The following is an 18,097-nucleotide window of genomic DNA, read 5'->3' on the forward strand; positions in this document are numbered from 1 at the left end:
TCCTCGTAGTTGTAACAATCCTGCGCTTTATATACGGCGTTGCCAAAACGTATGCCCAAGCTTCGCTGTGTGGTATGTCTGTGGGCCTCTCGATCCCGAAGCCCATGGTTCGAAACCACTCTGCCTTTCATAAGACGGCCTTGGAGCAATTTTTCCAACTTTATATATTTTGCTAACAGATTAACATTTGATTTGGTTGATGATAATGGTAGGTACAAATGATTTTTATTTTGAACTTTTTATAAACGGTGGTGCGAAAATAGTGACTTTAGTGACCATTTTCCGAAAAATAGTGACTTTAGTGACTTTTGGATGCAAATAGTGACTTTTTAGTGACTAGGCTCGAAATAGTGACCAAGTCACTAAAAAGTGACTTGCTACCAGCCCTGTAAATAGAACAGAACATAGAACCATCGTCAGGAAGGCAAAAGAAGCCATACCTAAAGAGGCCCTTTCAGGACGTTGTTCATTCACCTACCTATTCGTTGCCCATCAATTATTCTAATTTCACAGAGTTGTGGGTGGCCTCTTTCATGAGTCGTTCTACGTAACAATAAAAGAACGAGTTAGACTATGTATAAATGTAACGTATGTAATAGTGCTTCCACATCTGTCAGACAAATGCTATCTAAAATATTTGTTTTTCTCTGTTATAAATTCAAGACATATAACAAAAAACCTAAATAGTCATGGATCTGAATCGATCAACACAAATATCTATGATATTAAAACTGAATTAATAAACTAAAAGTTTAAAATCGTAACGAAAACTTTACAAAACCTCATTTCCGCTTCCTATTCTGAACTCCGAACCGGAATCCGATGGCTCCTTTCCTAACAAATCCAGCGCTCTCTGCGAGAACTCGTGACATTCTAACGAATGGGCTCCAGCCGAATCGTGCCTTCGAGTCAAACTTATCCCTGCCGTACTTACGAATGGAGTACTCGTGGTCTTGATTGACCAACTCCAGATAGTAGCGGCGACGCATGGTTGAAGATTTCTTCTTCAACGGCGAACACAGCATCAAGTACACACCGATGTACGACTCCGCGCACACACGGTTGGCCTTCACGCGCTCAACATACAGACACCAGGAACGGCCGCTGAAGTCTTTGATTGCGTGAGACTTGATTTGCAACTTAACTGTGGCGTCGTCTTCCGGAAACTGCAACCTCTCCAGAGGAATACGGAAATATCCGACGGAGAATTGCTCCCTGTTTTGAATAATGGAGCAAGAATATTATTAAAGGGGTCGTACACTTATTACGTAAGCAATTTTTCTGGGTTTTTCGACCCCCCCTCCCCCCTTGTAAGATTTTTTTCATACAACAGATTTTTTATTTATATGGAGCGTAAGATAATGATCGACCCCCCCTCCCCCCATAAGTGCTTACGCAATATGTGTACGGCCCCAAAGTTGGTGTGCAGTCAATCAATGTTTGTACTTACGATTCGGCCAGTTTAGACACCACGTCACAATGTTTAGTGTCCAGTTCGAACTTTTGTCGCTTGAGATCTAAATAGTTCAAAGTAAGTGCTTGTCGTTCCACAATTATCGATGTCGGTCTGATCCAGATTGCCATTGAGATCTCATCAGCATTGGATATGTATCCTGATTCTTTTAGTTTGTCCATTTCTATCAACTCGATGTGGCTGTTGGTAGATTGGGTTTCTTGCATAACTCGAATCGTTTTTCGATGGTCAACGTGAAATACTTCTACGTAAAGCTGGAAGGAAAGACTGATAATGTCTAAATTAGAACATTACTTTTACCAGAGGTATATTTGTTTAGCTTACCTATGCTTCAACAGCTGTTTCTGAGAAAAATCCACAGTCAAATGTTTTCCTTTGAACACACGAATGGTCCAAAATGTTTCACTGCTGTCGGACACATCCACACTGTGGATGACGTCATACTTTGGATCTTCCAAATGGAGCGAGATTTTTTCCAAAATAATCGGAACCATCCGACATAAAGGAATCAGCGAACTGGAAATATTCAAGTTCAATTAATGCTCCACAAGCGAAAAAAGTATTTTTTATCATTCATACAAATTAGTAACTATCTTTGGCACGGCAAATGCTGGGTAAAGCGTACCATTGGTACTTCGCGTACCTTAAGGAATAAAATAGACCCCATCTCGTGATCCTTAGCCTCTTACCCAACTACTCCTATCCCTACCTCCCCGTGGTGCTGGCCGGGTTACGAGCAACCTTAGGGAAGATCTGGTAACCAACCCCGGTGGGAACTATGGTCGTATGTTGACAGGAAAGGGGGGTTTGCTAATCTCCGGTGGTGCAAATCTTACTGAGCGTCTGTTCTCCATGTCAGGATCGGCTCACAACAGCGTCTGTTCTGGGCCGGCTGATCATCGTCCGAGTGCCAGCGAGGGACTCGTGAAACTGTGCACCATGGTCCTCCGGGAATAAGGAGGAATGGTCTTGCGGAAATTTGGGGGTTTGGTGTCAGGCCCTGCAAGCCACCCTTGAAAACAACAAAAGCAACGACCAATCAACAAGAGAGTACGGTCCGGAACCATCGGTGAAGACCACTGCGACGAAAAGGGACTAGCGATTGGAAACTCGGTTCGTGGAACTGCAAATCTCTCAACTTCATTGAGAGCACAAGCATACTCGTCGATGTGCTCAAGGACCGTGGATTCGGCATCGTAGCGCTGCAGGAGGTTTGTTGGAAGGGATCAATGGTGCGAACGTTTAGAGGTAATCATACCATCTACCAGAGCTGCGGCAACACACACGAGCTGGGAACAGCTTTCATAGTGATGGGCGACATGCAAAGGCGCGTGATCGGGTGGTGGCCGATCAATGAAAGAATGTGCAGGTTGAGGATCAAAGGCCGGTTCTTAACTGCAGCATAATCAACATCCATAGCCTACACTCTGGAAGCACTGATGATAATAAGGACGCATTCTACGCGCAGCTGGAACGTGAGTACGACAGTTGCCCAAGCCACGACGTCAAAATCATCATAGGAGATTTGAACGCTCAGGTTGGCCAAGAGGAGGAGTTTAGACCGACTATTGGAAAGTTCAGCGCTCACCGGCTGACGAACAAAAACGGCCTACGACTAATTGATTTCGCCGCCTCCAAGAATATGGCCATTCGTAGCACCTACTTCCAACACAGCCTCCCGTATCGGTACACCTGGAGATCACCACTGCAGACAGAATCACAAATCGACCACGTTCTGATTGATGGACGGCACTTCTCCGACATTATCGACGTCAGGACATATCGTGGTGCTAACATCGACTCTGACCACTATTTGGTGATGGTTAAACTGCGACCAAAATTATCCGTCATCAACAATGTTCGGTACCGACGACCGCCGTGGTACGACCTAGAGCGACTAAAGCAACCTGATGTCGAGGCAGCGTTACCGGAAAAGGGTGAGTTGGATGGGGCCCCTCTTGAGGACTGCTGGAATACAGTCAAAGCAGCCATTAACGACGCACAATGGGATCATCCTGAAAATAGACGATCGAAAATGTTTTGACCCCCTAAACGGCATTTTTTCGCCACGGTGTCTTCCTAAGATAGTCTCATATTTTTTCCCTGCATCAGCAGGAATATAAATTTCAAGGGTCAATTTACTTGAATACCCGAGCAAAAAATAAATTTTATGAGACATTTTTTTTTAGAGAATTGATGTCTTCAGCAAAGTTGTAGAGTATGTTATTTTGAACTTCTTTGCTGAATAAACCTTATACTTTGGGCTAACATTTGTGGGAGAAATCGGTTCAATTCGGTAAACTAACCTCAAAATCGGGTTTTTAGGTTTTCCATGTTTTAGATCCGGGGCCCTCCTTGGCCGTGTGGTAAAACGCGCGGCTACAAAGCAAGACCATGCTGAAAGGTCTCAATACACTTTGGGTTTGTTCAAAAACCCTTGGTAAAAGATGGGGCCTAAAACCAAGTATGATCATGTGGATATATAAAACCATTGTCCGTCCCAGGACAACTTACGCCTCCCTTGTCTGGTGGCCTAAAACTAATGAGGCTGCTGCAAGGGCTAAGCTCAACAAAATCCAACGCACCGCTTGCATAGCCATCACTGGTGCAGTTCGTAGTACACCCACTTTGGCCCTAGACGCAATGCTTCACCTACCCCGGTTAGATCAATTCATAAAGCTGGAAGCGGAAAAAAGTGCTCTAAGGTTAAAGAGAACAAAAACACTGCTGTCAGGGAGACCTTACGGGTCACCTCAGCATATTAAATGAATTTGCCATAAATCCCGCAATAGGAATTTGTAGTGACTGGATGGAAACGGTAGTCAATTATGACTTACCTTACGATGTGTTCATTCCTTCCCGCCAGGAGTGGGAAGGAGGTGGACCAACGTTCCAACAGGCTCTATAAATTTCTTCACAGATGGTTTGAAAATGAATAATCTGACAGGATCCGGAATCTATGGCCCTACAACAAAATTTCTGTCCACTTAGGACAGTGGCCCACAGTATTTCGGGCGGAAATATATGCAATATTAGAATGCGTGTTATTATGCCTGAGGAGAAAGTATAGATTTGCAAAAATATGTATTTTCTCTGACAGCCAAGCGGCACTTAAGTCGCTTAATAACTACACTTGTAACTCAAAGCTAGTGTGGGAATGCATTCTGGCTTTGAAAAACTTATCCATACGCAATCGAGTCTACCTATATTGGATCCCAGGACATACGGGTCTAGAGGGAAACGAGATTGCTGATGAGCTAGCCAGGAATGGATCTAATGAAAGGTTCATTGGCCCTGAGCCCTTCTGCGGGATCTCAGACTGCTCTGTAAAAATAAAACTGAACAAATATATGGTCAGTCAAATCACATCAAACTGGAATGCACTTCCCCATACGAGCCAATCCAAAAGGCTCGTAACGATTAACCCCAAGAAAACCCAACAAAGATCGGAGCAATCCAAACCTCAAATTGCCGCTTCTGTGACGAGGAGAGAGAAACATCAGAACCTCTGCTATTGCAGTGCACTCACCCAACGTAGGTTCAAAGTTCTCAGCAAGTCCTTTTTAGGGCCTGCTGACATATGGATCTTATCCCCCAAGGACGTGGTTGGCTTCATAAAGCTAGTCTCGCCAGAATGGGGGAGTCACATACTGTAACTCAGGATCTCTATTCATCAATAATAGATGGTCTTGAGTTCAGTCGATACCAAGGTATCTCAGTGACAAACATGTTACTGAGATAACTTGCGTATTTCACAGCAAAAGGGTATATCACAATAGTCCTAAAATCTGGACGCAGTGATCTTCACCCGACAAAAAAAAAAAAGACCATGCTGAGGGTGGCTGGGTTCGATTCCCGGTGCCGGTCTAGGCAATTTTCGGATTGGAAATTGTCTCGACTTCCCTGGGCATAAAAGTATCATCGTGTTAGCCTCATGATATACGAATGCAAAAATGGTAACCTGGCTTAGAAACCTCGCAGTTAATAACTGTGGAAGTGCTTAATGAACACTAAGCTGCGAGGCGGCTCTGTCCCAGTGTGGGGATGTAATGCCAATAAGAAGAAGAAGATGTTTTAGCTCCAATTAATCAACTCAGTATGTTCTGTGAACTTGTATATAAAAGTAAAATATAGCAATTTAAGGAGACTCCAGCAATATACAATGAGGATATGTGAAGATATAATGATTATTAGGTCAAATAGGTATTATTTTATTCAAAGTTTATTTTTTGAATTGGCACTTCTTGGCACCTAAATTTTTAAAAGTTTGTTAGCCCATTATGTCTAGAATGAAGTAGGGGATAAATAATTATCGGGTCTCATAAGGCACGTTTCATCCAATAGGTATTTTTAAATGTCTTCAAAATTATGGAGAACAAAATGTTTCGTGAACTATCCAAGCAAAATCAAGAAAACCGTAATATGCCATATTTTTTCTTTAAAGAAACATTCTCAAGCTTTTATTTCATAATAATAGATTAAAAATCGGTCTGGTAGTTCAAAAGTTATGGATTTTTGGCGAAAGTAAATTTTTGATAATGGTAATACTTTTTCAAAATTATTCATCCTAATGGCCAAACAATAAAACAACGGATCTATTAATTTTCGTAGAGGAATAATTCAACAATTCAACCAAATTTTGCAAAACTCTGGAAGGTCGTAAATCGGTTTCTCCTGATATTGCTGTAGGTGTACCTGCATTACGATATACCATCTCTATAAAAACGATATTTTCGAATATTTACTTTTGTCAAGAATCCATAACGTTACACTGAAAATAATCCACACGTTCTCACCTAATGTTCGCATTCGATAAATTTATTTGATATTAACATATGATTATGGGAGAAGCCCATATGGCATAATGCCATTTGGCATAATGCCGTTTGGCATAAGGCCGTTTGGCATAATGCCATTTGGCATAACGATTTGAATTTCTAAAGGCCATTTGGCATAAAGACCATTTGGCATAACGACCATTTGGCATAATTTGTTGGGTACCTCGAGGCCATTTGGCATAACGACCGTTTGGCATAATGACCATTTGGCATAATCCTTGATAAATGAATTAAATACAACGGGCCGTTTAGCAAAATTACCACTTGGCACAAAAAAGGTTAATCGTAGGAATATATCGACAATCGACATTGTTGTTTCATAAGGGCGAAAGTCGCGTAAACATTGACTTCTTCTGCTGATTTCAGGAAGATTAAAGACTTTTGGCGATATTTTCCACTTCTGTTTGATAGAAGGCGCGGAGCGCCACCAGTTCCAAGTGATTTTTAGCTGGGAGCGGTCCTTGTTGTTGAGAAACTTGCAGGAAAAGGCATTGTTTACGATTGCGAGTATGCATTTACCCGGGATGAAGCAAAAAAGGTAAATCCTTCTTTAAAAGTACGCATTTGCCCGGAAAAATGCAAAAGAGTAGATGACTCCTTCTTTAAAAGTATGCATTTGCCCGGGATGAAGCAAAAAAGATAACTCCTTCTTTAAAAGTACGCATTTGCCCGGAATAATGCAACAGAGTAGATGACTCCTTCTTTAAAAGTATGCATTTGCCCGGGATTAAGCAAAAAAGAAGATGACTCCTTCTTTAAAAGTACTCATTTGCCCAAATTAGGCAAATGAGTAGATGACTCATTTTTTTTAAAGTACGCTTTTGCCCGGAATAAGGCAAAAGAGTAGATGACTCCTTCTTTAAAAGTATGCATTTCCCCGGGATGGTGCAAAAAAGAAGATGACTCCTTCTTTAAAAGTACGCATTTGTCCAGGATGAACCCAAAGGGTAGATGATTCCTTCTTTCAAAGTACGCATTTTCCTGGAATGAAGCATTAGAGTAGATGACTCTTTCTTTAAAAGTACGCATTTACCAGAAATAAGGCAAAAGAAAGGCAAAAGACTTTAAGAATTGTCACACACACACACACACACTTTCACTCCAACACTGCTCACAACATGCCGTAGAAAAAAAAATACTGCGGCGCACTTTATAAATTTTTCAAGTGAACAAAGATTATGGGAAAAGTACACGGTCGAACATTTTAAACGTGAAAATGTTGTGAAAACTGCCAAAGCATTATTTGATATACTCAGCTCTATCGTATACAAAGGTGATTGTAATGCCAAAGCCAAGAAGCAACTCATAAGCAGGATCATAAGCAGCACGGCGAACCACGGAACATATGCCAATTAATTAGTCTAAGTTTGAAGACTAAGGACAACTCTTTGTATAACATATATCAGATTAAACTGTACTTCTTTGTATTTTTATCCCGAGCCATTTTTTATCCCATTTTTGTACGGCACCCGTTAGGAGAAAAGTAAATCACTCCTTAAAATACGCATATGTCCAGAAAAAGGCAATAATACAGATGTAAATTGAGCTTCTTCCAAGAGTTTTGATAATTCTTTTAATTTTTATGCCAAATGGTCGTTATGCCAAATGGCCCTAAAATCATTATGACTATTTTTCTTTATTATGCCAAACGGTCGTTATGCCAAATGGTATTTATGCCAAATGGCCCCTGGCTATTCAAATCGTTATGCCAAATGGCATTATGCCAAACGGACTTATGCCAAACGGCATTATGCCAAATGGAATTATGCCATTTGGGGTAGCCCCTATGATTATTTATATAGTTTCCCACGTTTTTCGAATGTTTTATGCACATCCTAATGCAATTCACATTAAATTTGTGAATAACTCTATTTTGCCGCCGTTCATGAAAAATCCACCATGAAAGTGAAACTGTAACGAATTTTAACCAAATGTAGCGCCACACTGTTCGAACGTGTTTGACGTTTGAATGCTGCAACAAACTGCAGTCAATTTTTTCTTTCCAGACCAGAATCCGGTTGATGAATCCAGTCAGCTACAGAGTTACAGTGATGAGGTGGAAGGGGTAAATCAAAAGATATTTTAGTTACTAGATAAAGATTGTCGCTGTCCGGAACATCTTTTGCTGGCGAGGATAGGGGAGCTAAATGTCAAAGAAGGAAAATCCATACGATTTGACAGGTATGTACCACACATGTTTCGGACAGCAGAACAAAGGGAACAGTAGCGACAATCTTTATCTAGTAACTAAAATATCTTTTGGTAAATCAAATACTGACGATTTTTTTTAACACAACGGAAAAAAGTTTCTAATGTTAAATGTTTTCAGAAAAAAATCATCGATACCGGTGAATCAACGGTTGAGAGTCCCGTTGACGGCGATCCCTTCATCAAACCAAAGATTGCCAGATGTCGAAAATTCCATCGGATCGTCGGAAGCAAATCGTGTAAGGGTTGCAAAGAAATCCCAGGAAAAGTCAATTCTGGCGCTGCTGTCATCACGATTGCTGAGCTTGAAAGTAGAGGTTTGCGTGTGGTTTTTCATTTTCGGCTCAATTCACATATTCTAATAATTACTACAGATAGCTGATGGACCTGCAACTTAAGAAGGCATGAATCCATCGTCAATGGTAAATAGCTTGGAATTGGAAATCGAAGCCGATGCTGAAGTTAGCAAGGATACTACAATCAGACAAAACAAACCGGATGCTGTAATAAATAAGTTAAATTAAAATGCTAAAACACCAAAATGTTTTTGTGTAAATCATTTCCTGTGTTGTTTGCTAATTGTGGTTGGAAATATGATGGTAGATTTAAAAAAATCACTTTGAATTTCATGACAATTACATTTGAATTTCCAATATGAATGGCTATGACATCTGTCAATTTTAACTATCGATTTCAATTATCAAACACGTTACATCGATATGAGAAGCTTTACCAATCAAACTTGGATCATACACTTTGTATTGACGTGTAAGGCTAGTGGATAACACATGATTGACAAGTAGTGAAGAATCATATGTGAAACACGTGACTTTATGGTTTGAAATCCTTTCAGTGTAGAACTACTGAACCGATTTTCAATCTATTATTGTCGGCGTAGCACCAAGTTAGAATTCGGAAGTCGGGACTTCCGAACCGAACTTTCTTCCGAAGTTTTATTTGTCAAACTAATTGATGCGTTGTTTAGCGCATATTTAGGCGAATCCAGCGCACTACTTCCAAAGTTGGGAAAGTTGCCTGTATCTGGAGAAAAATCCAACTTCGGTATAAAAAGCGGTATAAATTTATTCCGGATAGACAATATTATGAAATGAAAGCTTAAGAATTCTATTTTGAAGAAAAAATACGAGATCTTACAATTTATTGGATTTTGCTTGACTACTTCACGAAACAGTTTGATTTCCTTGATTTTTGCGACATTGAAAAATACCAATTGGATGAAATGTGCCTTATGAGACCCGATAGTTATTTATCCCCTATCTCATTTTAGACATAATGGGCTAACAAATTATTATAAATTTAGGTGTCAAGAAGTGCCAATTGAAAAAATAAACATTTAAAAAAATGGCACATATTTGACCCAATAATCATTATATCATCACTTATTCTCATTGTATATTGCTGGAGTCTCCTTAAATTGCTATATTTTACTTAGATATGCAAGTTCACAGAACATACTGAGTTGATTAATTGAAACTAAAACATGGAAAACCTAAAAACCCGATTTTCAGGATGATCCCATTGTGCGTCTATTTTCAGGATGATCCCACTGTGCGACGCAGCGGAGAACAACGTCGGGTATATGGGACGAAGTCGACGGAACGATTGGAGAAGGACGCAGCGCGGGTGGTCGCGCTGCAGCAAGGTACCCGGCAGAACGTGGAACGTTTTAGACGGAAGCGGAAACAGCAGACCCGCCGTTTTCAGGAGAAGAAACGCCACCTGGAAGAAGCGGAGTGCGAGGGGATGGAACAGCTGTACCGTTCTCAAGAAACACGCAAGTTCTACCAGAAGCTCAACGCATTCCGCGAAGGCTTCGTGCTACGAGCTGATATGTGCTGGGATAAGGATGGAAACATCTTGACGGACGAACGTCTGGTGATCGTAAGGTGGAAGCAACACTACGAGGAACAAATAAATGGCGCTGTGAGTACAGTCAGTGAAAGTCATTGCAGCGGAGGAGATGACTACGTCAGTTCAGCGGACGATGGTAGCTAACCAGCCCCCACCTTAGGGAAGTTAAGAATGCCATCCATCAGCTAAAGACCAATTAAGCAGCTGGTATGGATGATATCGGAGCTGAGCTCATCAAGAAGGGCCCGGAAAAGCTAGCCACTTGCCTGCACAAACTGATAGTCATAATCTGGGAAACTGAACAGCTACCGGAGGAGTGGAAGGAAGGGGTTATATGCACCATCTACAAGACAGGCGACAAGCTGGAGTGTGAGAACTTTCGAGCGATCACCATCCTTAATAAAGCCTACAAAGTGAAATCCCAGATCATCTTCCGTCGTCTGTCACCATTGGTGAAAGAGTTCGTGGGAAGTTATCAAGCCGGCTTCGTTATCGGCCGCTCGACAACGGACCAGATCTTTAATGTACGGAAAATTCTTCAAAAATGCCGTGAATACCAGGTCCCAACGCACCATCTGTTCGTTGATTTCAAGGCGGCATACGACAATATAGACCGCGTAGAGCCATGGAAAATAATGGACGAGAACAGCTTCCCTGGGAAGCTTACCAGACTGATCAAAGCAACGGTGGATGATGTGCAAAACTGTGTGAAGATTTCGGGCGAACACTCCAGTTCGTTCGAATCGCGCCGGGGACTTAGACAAGGTGATGGACTTTCGTGCCTGTTGTTCAGCATTGCGCTAGAAGGTGTCATGCGGAGAGCCGGGGTACGATTTTCAACAGATCCAGTCAATTTATTTGTTTCTCGGATGACATAGACATTGTCGGCCGAACATTTGCAAAGGTGGCAGAATTGTACACCCGCTAGAGGTGTGCGCCGCCGCCGCGCCGATTTAAATTTGAAGTAGTCCGTAGAATTTCTTGAATGATCCCCACATTATCACGTAGGAACCCCAGAGAATTTTTCTTGAAAATACCAATGATTTCCTTGAGAATTACCTTTGAAATTAAAAATTTAGAAAAATTGTGAGTGAAAATTCCGAAGAATTTCTCGCTAAAATAGAATTTTTGTAGTTTGGCAGAAAGTAATTTGGCCGAAAGCCACAAGGACGAAAGTTGTTAGGCCGAATATGTGGTTTGACCAAGCACATCATTTGATCGAAGTCCATCTAGCCTAAAGTTTAGTGGTCGAAAATGTCATTTGTTCCACGACCCTTTCCTGTTTTAAATGTTTTCCAATGTTTGTTAAGCATTCTGGAGAACAATTTCTCATGAAAATTCTTTCAATTCTGAAGAGTTTCTCATGCAAATTTTGAATTATTTTCCCCTGAAATTCTAAACAATTTTCCTTGGGAATTACAAAGAGCTGCAAAGTAGTTCCTGTGGAAAATTCGAAAATAATTTCCACTAATGAATTTTTTGGAATAAAAATTCTGTAAGAGATGCTCCCGTTGATGTCTTGAAAATATCCCGAAAAATGAAAAAACAAAATCTTCGAGAACGTTATAAAAAAAATCACCACGCAGATTCACGCCGGCGCCGGTTAAAATGGCTTCCGGCGTGACGGCGTGGCGTCAAATTGTTGATTCAGTGTTATCTGTTTAGATGTATACTAAAGTACAGTGGGGCAAGTGGGTAAAGGAAATCGTATATTTCTCGCTTAACTTTTCAAAAGGACCTAAGTAACATTTTTTTCATGATTTAATTTGAATAGCGCAATCAACAGAAAAACATGAATCTTTTGATTGCAGTACTCAAATTAATTCATGAAAAAATGTTACTTAGGTCATTTTGAAAAGTTAAGCGAGATTTCATGTTCATCAAGTCATAAAAGTTGAATATAATATTGAAAATGATCATATTTATGACATAACGAATCATCTGTCCAATCTTTATATGCCTGTGAACAAGATCTTTGAAAAATACTTTTAGGATACAAAATATTTGGAAAACAAAAAAATCGGTTTAAATTTTTCACTTGCCCCACATGTGGGGTAAGTGAAAAAATGATTTTAAAAGACGATTTTTCAATATAAGAACACATTTTCTGTTCATATATTTCATGCAAATGATAATTATACTGAATAGAACATAACTGTGATCTGTTGTGATGCTTTTTGACACTTCATGAAAGTCAAAGGGCACTAGAGTGCCTCCATTAAATAATTTTTATGTTTTCTTTACTTGAATTTTTTGAGATCTAATATCTCATCTCCATTTGTGTCTACTTTCTATTTCAGGTTTATAGTAAGATAATGAACCTTGGCGATAATGCAGAGAAATTATCTTTGAAATATTCATCAAACCTGGAATCATATTGTGTTTCATTAACAATGCACTTATGATTTCAGTAGAAGAGTCTACATTAACGAATAAATAAATTTTATAAATTTCAACTAAATAAATCATCGTCATCGTCAACTAAATAAATCATCAATTGTTGATATATTTGCAATAGTAGTGATTCTTGTATTTAAGTTATATAAATAACATTTTTTCACGAATTATTTATCAAACAAGGATTATTTAAAACACTGACACGCTTGGCACTTTGGGTTCCTGATTTAGTATTACCACGTAGGTATCACTGTAATAACCAGAAGCTTTAGAATGAGTTCGAATTCGTATAATTTGTTTATATACGCCCAATAGAAATTATTTGTGTTTAAAAAAAAGAGAAATGCATTCAGTGTCGGAAAATTTTCACTTGTCCCACCCGTGGTAATAATTTAATTTATTTTTATTTTCATATCAATATTTTTGTGGCTGGAACTACAGAGAAAACCAACTTTTCAATGTACTAATTGAACGTGTTATGAAAACCAACATAAAAAATATTTGCATTTATTGACACGCAAAACAACTTATGCAAAAGATAAACTTGAAAGGTTAATAAACTTTTACTCTCGCATGTTGAATGGTTCATTATTTCATGTTTCACTTATTCAACTCATTGATTTGAATGGCCTTGTATGATTGTGAAATGAAATAGAATAGTTTTGTGCTTCATCAGTGAAATACTTGCGTTTTTTCACTTACCCCATTTACCCACTTACCCCACTGTACCTTATATAAATTAAATATTAACTATCTTTAATTACAGGGAATCTGTCAACTGAATTTTCGGAGATGTGTTAGAGTGGTTCTGAGCAAACGACGCTAGGTAAAGCAATTAGCAGCACCCCAAGTTGTTTACCTTTGAGCATAATGGAGTTAATTTATTTATTAAAAAAGTTAAAATGTTTTTTCATGTTTACACTAGAATAATTATACATGAATTAATAAAATCAACACATGGAGACTTTTTTCACGAATAATTCTAGAAATTCGCTACTTTTTCCCCCATTTCCCGAAACGGGCCGCACTGTGTTCTGAGACCACTGTCATTTAGTGCAAAATGTCAGATGAAATGCGAAGACATTGTCATTGTCAAGACAATATTAAAAAATGAACTGGATGGAGACCGGCGACATCGTGGAAGCTAAAACCAAGTTGACTGCGCTCGGTTGAATCGAACCTGGAGACCCTAGACGTTCGGGGAAAATGAAAAAAAAATCGCCCAAGACCGACTATTATGGAGCTTTACAATATGCCAATGCATAAGTGTAACGATAGAAACCAACCAGGTAAAAGACCGCTTACAAATTACGTAACGCCTAAGGGGGAGGGGTCAGATCAAACGTTACGATTCATACTAATAGTTTAAAATTCCATACAAAAGGTGTCCCGAAAAAGGATGACCCCATTCTTGAGTTACGTAATTCGTAAACGAACCCTAACAGGTAGGAACGCAAAATAGTTTTACTTACCATTCGTAATCATGGTAGTCAATCGGCGGCGGAAAAAGAGCCTGTGCATTGGGAACCAAGGCGGCCGCCTCCAGTTCCAGCTCTTCCTTTTTGGCGATGAAATCATGTTTGGCCAGCCCGTTGATTTTGTCCTGCAACTCTCCAAACAATGACATCCGCTTAATTGGCACTTCCTTCCGCAGCCCGCACAGGCGCATTTTCCCCTCCTTCCAACCAGCGGCTTCCGATTTGGCTTTCTCCATCAACTGACCCAGCTCGGTCTGGATGTCCTGCTCGGTTTTTTCAATCAATCCCTCGTTGAACTCGGTTGTTTCGACGACGGATTTAAACTGCTGCAGCACTTCGCCGACCACGTTTAGCTTTCCATTGGTATCGGCCAGCTTCTCCCGATACACCACGTCCAGGTCATCAATCTGATGCCGCTTGTGGTTGGCGGTGTGCAGAAAGCATCCGCTGCAAATCCGTATACCGCAGGTCAGGCAGAATAGATTCAACTCCTGGTCGTGGTCTGGGCAGCTTTCGACCTTTTTCTTCATTTCCGCTACGCAAACCGGGCAGATGGTGCGCGGTGTAAACGAGAGCCAAACATCAAAGCATTTCCAGCAAAATAACTTTTCGCAGCTGCCGCAGGTAACCGGTTTCTCCACCGTTTCCTTGCAAGAACTGCATTCGCCAGGCGGCATCGGGGACGACGAAGGAACTGCCGGCGGAATCTGATCTTTCATCTCGATATCAGTTGGCTTCGGTTCTTTTTTGACTTCGGAGTTCGTTAAAGAAGTTTCCATCTTGGAGCGTTTTACACGACGCTTCTTCGGTTGTTGGGACATTACCTGGAGAAAATCCACTACGTAACGGGAATCCGTGCACTTCACGGTCACACGAGAACGCTAGCGTTTTAAGTTTGAGCAAGAAACTGACGGTCAAACGAATGCTTTGATTCCAAAGTTCCGCTGCAGCTTTGATTTTTCTTCGAAGGTCTGTTTAAAAATTTAACACCACGTTGCCAATTTTCGCCGCGTGTAATATTTAGGTGGTACTAGATTACTTTGAATAGGCCTTCTCACATTTAAAGGCCTTTTCACGAAACGTTTAAAATCAGCTGTTTTCATCGTCAATGGACTAATTAGGGTCTCGCCGACATTTCTCACCAACACGAACGCAGGTTCGTGGTTGCAAACAATCCCATTTGATTTTGCCGTGACAGCTGCTCGTGGTTGCAAACAAACCGAGTAAAAGTGTGAGTGAAACGTGCGTGTACGTACACGATCGCTGAAAGCCTAATGCACTATCCGACAATACTATTGTAGGGAAAGACTTCAAATGACCCTATAGCAGAGCAAGATTACTTTTGACAAATGTTGAATTATTTTTGATGGGTGTTTTATTGGTATTGATGGGTAGCACCAGCCATTATTTCGACCGGGTATTTTAGTAATTTTTGAACTGTCACTTTTAAGTTTAATTTGATTTTAAATCGCGAGTCGGACTAACGCCAAAATTTTAGAGCCAAACGATATGAATGTGTATATTTGGCAACACTTCGCACATTCTAGTACCGTTTTGTAGCTCACTTTTTTCTTGCTTCTTCTGCATTCCTCTTTCGTGGCAACGAAAGCAAACAAGCTGTGTGTCAGCAGTTGACAGGAAAAGTGATTAACGTTTTGTTTTTCTCACGATTGGAACTTCTGTTGGTTGGTTTGGTGATTTGGATAATAATTATTTCCACTGGCTAATTCCACTACAATTTTTATGTTCAACAGCCGAATATCCATAATACATCGGTTTACCGCAATGTCCTCTAGCGATGGAATCTCGCAGGGGATAAATTTCCTGGATCTTCCGGATTGTATGATCGAGCAAGTGTTCGAGTACCTCACCTACGACGAAATAGCCAAGAAGCGAATTGTGAGTCAGATTCTGTTTTTATACATACACTCCTATCTTTGCCATTGACTAATGATTTTCTGTTACGTGGTTTGATGTTCTTCTATAGGTTTGCAGGAAAATTGACCGCGTTTGCCAATCGCTATTGAATCGTGGTTTCATGAAAATGATCAAAAGGCATAATGCAAATCTAAAAGCCATTAAATCGCAGCTTCCACGAAGGGAGTCCGAGCGGAGGAATCACCCACTGGCCAAACACTCAGACATCCTGACCTGCATCGAGACACGTATTTCAATGCTCTCGATGACATACTCCAAGTACATCGATAAGGATTTGTGCTGCTTCATTCCCGGAAAGGTAATTGACGAAGTGTTCAACATCTTGAAGCTCATCGAGAGTACTTCAAAACCACTGCGGGCTCATGAGGTTTTGCAAGAACTGAGGGACATTTCGTCGATGGCGATCGAACACTTCGACGAAAACATTGCTCACAGGCTGAAGCGCATCATGGGGGTTCACCATCCGAGCGGAAGTCACTTGCCCTTTCCCACTCCAGGATTTATTCAAAACGAGGTTGTTCTGCCCTGTGACGTGAATGGGGAAAAGTTGATTCTCCCCACGTTGACTCCGATTTCTCCGCATAAGGCTTCCCCGCAACAACTTTACCAAAGTTCCTCTTCGGCTTGCAGTGCAAGTCGCATAAATAATGCCTCGATTGCTCGAATTACTAACAAATCCCGCAAGATGAGACTCACCATCAACAAGATGGTGACAGGTATGAGAATCTCAAAGAAAGTGATGAAACAAATGCGTTCGCAAATTATGCGCAATTGCGTCGAAATTAAAGATCTCCGCCGTCGGCTGGAGGAATCCGAGGCCAAAAATCGAGAACTGCTGGCCAACATAAATCAGCTCGCGTTCGGTGTTCCATCCAGCTCGGAACAACTTGCGGCATCGTCGGGTCAATCCGAAGCGGCTGTGTCCAAGGCTAGCCGAGCGGCCGTGGTTCGCAATATCAAACCTCGCTCGGCGACCACCATACTCAAACGAGTGCTAGCGAACGCCGAAAACCTCGGGATGCCATCAGCGGTGACTGCTCCGGAGGAATACGATGAACCGATGCCAGGTAGCTCGAAGCGCGCCAAACATAGCCAAGAATAATGCTAGTTCTTACTGAAATCTCTCTCAATAAGGTATCATGGTCGATTCCTCTGTAAAGTCGAGGCAAAGAACACACAAGGAAAGCATTTTTTTCCGTTGTGTTGTTTCTGTTTGTGCTGCTCAATAAATATCTTTGTGGAGTTATTTTTGAGTTTGACATAACATCCCGATTCTCTCATCCTTAATAACAAATTTGAATTCATGAATCTGTGAGACTTTTGAGCGGCATGTTCCTGTCGAATGAAACTTTTCTCTGTTTTTATCAATATGGTGAATAGTTAGCATTGTATACCGCACGAATAGAGTTTACTCGATTACGATTAGATTTAGGAATGTTAGCTTAAGCTTATATCCAATAATACCGATTAACTAATTAAGTTAGAATGTAGAAACTCAACCGATGCATCGGCTAGATGTGCTTATAGTCTAAAAATCTATCAACATATATGAATGCTTAGCAGTTACGGAGTCGACACTCGTATGTCTGAGTTTCATCTTTACTTTTTTTCTTGTCGAACTACTAAATGTTGTTTCAGTAAATAAATCTCAACAAAGTAATAATGGCTCACATGCAGAAAGAAACGGTATTCCATAAAAGCACCTACTCTACCTTCTTCCAATCATTCTTAATGTGGTCTGGATGATTGTACCACGTTTCGCCTAAAGTCGTTTGGTGTGAGACCATTTGGCCTTATGGTTTCTAATACACTAGATTTTGTTTTTACACGATTTACATTTTCTTAATTTTCCACTCATCCTAAATGTTTAACGTATATTAATTATCATGTGA

At 40.6% G+C, this 18,097-nt stretch overlaps 2 protein-coding genes across 3 annotated transcripts; one reads left to right on the forward strand and one right to left on the reverse strand.

Moving 5' to 3' along the window:
- Positions 1-566: 566 nt before the first annotated feature.
- On the reverse strand, positions 567-15,255 carry LOC134215608 (uncharacterized). Its single transcript, XM_062694757.1, has 4 exons — positions 14,262-15,255; positions 1,799-1,990; positions 1,451-1,741; positions 567-1,215 (listed from the first exon to the last, which is right to left on the reverse strand). Exons 1-4 carry the CDS (start codon positions 15,086-15,088, stop codon positions 783-785), a joined length of 1,743 nt encoding a protein of 580 aa, XP_062550741.1. The 5' UTR covers positions 15,089-15,255; the 3' UTR covers positions 567-782.
- A 576-nt stretch (positions 15,256-15,831) lies between these two features.
- On the forward strand, positions 15,832-17,868 carry LOC134215609 (F-box only protein 28). Of its 2 annotated transcripts, none has more exons than XM_062694758.1 (3): positions 15,832-15,952; positions 16,022-16,166; positions 16,255-17,868. In XM_062694758.1, exons 2-3 carry the CDS (start codon positions 16,053-16,055, stop codon positions 17,305-17,307), a joined length of 1,167 nt encoding a protein of 388 aa, XP_062550742.1. In that variant the 5' UTR covers positions 15,832-15,952; positions 16,022-16,052; the 3' UTR covers positions 17,308-17,868. The 2 variants fall into 2 exon arrangements, with proteins under 2 accessions (XP_062550742.1, XP_062550743.1); XM_062694759.1 differs by having other exon boundaries at positions 15,939-15,961.
- The last annotated feature ends 229 nt before the right edge of the window (positions 17,869-18,097 follow it).

Source organism: Armigeres subalbatus, chromosome 2 (assembly GCF_024139115.2).
Source record: "Armigeres subalbatus isolate Guangzhou_Male chromosome 2, GZ_Asu_2, whole genome shotgun sequence".
NCBI lineage: Eukaryota > Metazoa > Arthropoda > Insecta > Diptera > Culicidae > Armigeres > Armigeres subalbatus.

What these genes read in the sequence shown, in the direction of transcription:
- LOC134215608 (XM_062694757.1), bottom strand. Translation starts at nt 15,088, where the DNA reads ATGTCCCAACAACCGAAGAAGCGTCGTGTAAAACGCTCCAAGATGGAA. An exon ending in AAACAGCTGTTGAAGCATAG is followed by an intron (nt 1,742 to 1,798) that starts GTAAGCTAAACA and finishes AGACATTATCAG; the next exon opens with TCTTTCCTTCCAGCTTTACG. An exon ending in GTGTCTAAACTGGCCGAATC is followed by an intron (nt 1,216 to 1,450) that starts GTAAGTACAAAC and finishes TATTCAAAACAG; the next exon opens with GGAGCAATTCTCCGTCGGAT.
- LOC134215609 (XM_062694758.1), top strand. Translation starts at nt 16,053, where the DNA reads ATGTCCTCTAGCGATGGAATCTCGCAGGGGATAAATTTCCTGGATCTT. An exon ending in AAATAGCCAAGAAGCGAATT is followed by an intron (nt 16,167 to 16,254) that starts GTGAGTCAGATT and finishes GTTCTTCTATAG; the next exon opens with GTTTGCAGGAAAATTGACCG.